The sequence below is a fragment of the Brassica oleracea genome, chromosome C4 (assembly GCF_000695525.1).
Source record: "Brassica oleracea var. oleracea cultivar TO1000 chromosome C4, BOL, whole genome shotgun sequence".
In the NCBI taxonomy this organism is placed as follows: Eukaryota; Viridiplantae; Streptophyta; class Magnoliopsida; order Brassicales; family Brassicaceae; genus Brassica; species Brassica oleracea.
The window spans coordinates 27553479-27556812 of record NC_027751.1 but is presented as its reverse complement, the minus strand read 5'-3'; the positions used below and the strand labels follow the sequence as shown (position 1 = coordinate 27556812).

Here is a 3334-nt window from a genome sequence, read left to right as displayed (position 1 = left end):
TATCAAGATAGAATATTACGACAAAAAATCTAGCTAAGGTAAACTATTGAAGAAAGTGTAGTTTATATTTTCTATCCAAGGTAAACCTATGTACAATACTTTATATTCGATTTGTAGACTACGTAGATGGCTAGAATAAGTATTCTGTTATAGCTTTGATATTAAATAAAACATAGTTCCACAATTTTTAAAAATTAAATTTAAACATAAAAGTATATATACTTTGGTTTCTAATGATTCTACATTTTTTTATATTTTTTTACCTAAGTTTACTATTTTTTCCACAACACAAGGGCAAAACCAGTCCAAAACGACCAAAGTCTTATTTTGACAAACAAACTTCGAAAGTGTCTTGTTTTTCCAATTCTCCCTATTTATTTTCAGTGAAACAAATTTGCTCTAAAAAATACATATCAAAAGTTATTGATAAATAATTTACTTGTTTAACTAAATTTAGTTAGAGTTCATAAGGTTAAAAAATGAAAAAAAAATAATTATCTTTGTAAAATAGTTTTACAAACATAATTAAAACGAAAAAATAAATAAAAGAATCTAATTTAAATGGGTTTAAATGGGTACATGTAAATTTCGCGGGTTCTAAATGGGTATCCCTTTTAAATGGGTCTAAACGGATATGAGTTCTAAATGGAGTGGGTTCTAAATGGGGTGGGTTGTACCATTTTAACATCTCTGAGTGGAAGTCTTAATTGTACTCTGTTCAGAGTCTTCAGACCAATCAATTTTGTTCTTAATCTTAACAGTAACTCAACTTAAACTAATAATTTGAAAACCCTAAATCGAGGAGAGTATTTCAAACGTGACTTTTTTTTTTTTTGTGCACAAGTATTTCAAACGTGACTACTCAGGGAGTTTGGTAAGAAAACCACCTTTCAGTACAAGATTCATGCCAACAACTTCAGAGAATCATAAAACGTTCAGCAATTAAAACCAAGACAAAAATGGAACAAATCAGAACGCCAATAATGCCCTAAGAAATGCAAGTTATCAAACAAAATCATCAAAGGAGAGAGGAGCTCTAGTTGCAAACGACTAACTCTGCCTTTTCAATCTCAAACTTATGCTTCAAGTCATGAAGTTGTACCTCCATTTCTTGTACTCGTACCTCGCAAGCCTTCTCTTTCTCCTTCCTTGCCTTTAGTAGGTCTAGCTTATTCTCCAACCAATCCACCTTGAATCCAGCATCTTTCAAGTATGTTAAGGCTATGTCCGCTTCCACTAGATCTTCACTGGAAAGCTCCTGAAGTGGCTGGTACAGCGTCTCGATTAAGCTAAGCAGGAAAATTATATATGTTGTCCTCAGATGCTGGTTCTTTGCGCGGAATTCTACTGCAGCTTCAGGGTGTCTTTCAAATATAAGCCTCACTGATTGTACCTGAGAGAGTCCAAAGATTTCTAAGCCATATCATACAAGGTTTTGGAGGTCTGAATACCGTTCATTTAGTTACAGAAACAAAAAGTAACAAGAAAAACATTATCTAATGCAGACAATATTACATGTTATTTATACAGGTTTGAGATTTTAGAAGAATATAAAAATGTAGAGTTGGGTACTAATCTTAACTTTTTTACCTGTGAAGGAAGAACATGAAACCCAATGACCTCTAACGTTCTCAGGGGAATTGATTCCTCAGATACATTTGGTACGCTAATAACCTCGGTCCTCGGCAACAATCTTAAGATCTCCATTTACAAGAAATCCACCATCTTCTTCTAGGATTTGTGTAGGGATTGCACAGCCCCAGGTCGGAGACTTCTCATCAAACCAATGGTCTGATTCTGGAGAATCCAATGAATTGTTCATCCAATCAGTATATAATATATACAATCTAATGACAACTATGCTCCAGGTCCAGGGTAAAAAACATTAGTGTTTGCAGCAAGAAACTTAAAAAAACTATTCCATTCAAACCAAACATCCTAAAGCAACACTTAACTCCGGTCCAAACAAGTCACATGGAACTATTATTGTTTAAGATCATGTGTACTTATTTGATACTATCTCTAGAAATGCTTTGGGAGGCAACGCACTAGTAATCACCTTTCAATATGGATCTGTATTCGCATAGCTGATTTACTATGGTCAAGCGAACTTTTACAGCTTCAGAAGGAAATGGTGGACAATCAGTAATGCACATATATAGATGCAAAACCACAAGGTCACATTCAGCAAGAAGACGCCTGCCCCACAAAAAAAAAAACGCAGAGAAAAGTGAACAGTAATCACCAGACCTAAAAGGACTAGAAACCTTGCAAGGAAAGTTAGGTTTTCCTTTTACCATTTGAAGCCACGGATTGCAAATGGATCAGAATAACACTTCTCAGAATTCACAAAGGAGAAATTTTGTATCACACTGACGAACTTCTCTCCAACTTGCTTCTCCATCGATGTGACAAAACGTTCCTAACAAACAAATATAAAGTCTCTAGCTAAGTTTCCATGGTGAACTCACTCCCATCTTAAGTTCATACAACACCTAAAATAGCTAAAAATAAAAAAAATAAAGGACCAATAATGGATTAAAAATTTCACCTAAGAGAGACACAGACCTTGCAACTCTTGGTTAGACATTGCAACACCATTACTTAGAAACATGCAAGTTAGTTCGTACATTCAACTGTGAAGAGAGAATCGCTGACTTTTGAGGAGGAAAGCAACTAGTGGCGCGTGCAAGCAGTATTGGTATAGATAAAGGCTTATCTCTTAGTTGTATACGATAAGGATAACTAAGTTGTAGTTTTGTAGAGATCTATTTAGATATTCTCTACCAACTTCATGTATAAGTATACACATTGATCGTTAATGCAAAACACAGTTCAAAATCTTTATACGGTATCAGACCATCTAATCCAAGTATAAAACATTTTATACACCAATAAGCAGCACACGTATCCCCTATATATTAATTGAGAAACATTTGAAAAGATGTAACCTCAATTTTGTATTAATTAAAATAGGCTCCAATGCATAGGTGGCACTCAATTAGGTAGTCAATTACATTCAATTAAAAAATAAGTAGGTCCACATTCGATTTTTATATGTTGTTAGATACATAAGTTGGTCAAACTATATGATATAATGATATGATATGCTATTTTCTTTCCTTAAATAAAACCTACGGAATTACCATAAATGACTAATATATATATATGACAATTAATGATTTTAATAATAAAGATTTGATAACAATTTATATCTCCTCCATCATTTTTTGTTTAATTTTATATTATTAAAATAAATTAAACAATCAAATTAGCTATAAAAGTAAAATTTAGATTTTTTCGTATATGTTATATTTTGAATTTTTAAAAACGA

The 3334-nt window shown here is 32.8% G+C and overlaps 2 protein-coding genes across 2 annotated transcripts in view; both read right to left on the bottom strand.

The window, feature by feature from the left end:
• Positions 1-1036: 1036 nt before the first annotated feature.
• LOC106338549 (MATH domain and coiled-coil domain-containing protein At3g58410-like) lies at positions 1037-1707 on the bottom strand. Its single transcript, XM_013777503.1, has 2 exons — positions 1591-1707; positions 1037-1393 (listed from the first exon to the last, which is right to left on the bottom strand). Exons 1-2 carry the CDS (start codon positions 1705-1707, stop codon positions 1037-1039), a joined length of 474 nt encoding a protein of 157 aa, XP_013632957.1.
• Positions 1708-2048: 341 nt separating this feature from the next.
• The window catches only part of LOC106338548 (MATH domain and coiled-coil domain-containing protein At3g58370-like), a 3816-nt gene continuing 2530 nt past the window's right edge, over positions 2049-3334 (bottom strand). Inside the window, exons 4-5 of the mRNA XM_013777502.1 lie at positions 2298-2422; positions 2049-2199 (exon numbers count right to left, since the gene is read on the bottom strand). Of these exons, the coding sequence (XP_013632956.1) occupies positions 2049-2199; positions 2298-2422 (276 nt within the window). The remainder of the gene's footprint in view (positions 2200-2297; positions 2423-3334) is intronic.

Bases quoted from the DNA above. Each gene is read 5' to 3' on its own strand.
- LOC106338549 (XM_013777503.1), bottom strand. From the start codon at position 1,707: ATGGAGATCTTAAGATTGTTGCCGAGGACCGAGGTTATTAGCGTACCA. The intron at 1,394-1,590 runs GTAAAAAAGTTA...GGACTCTCTCAG, and splicing joins TTCATGTTCTTCCTTCACAG to GTACAATCAGTGAGGCTTAT.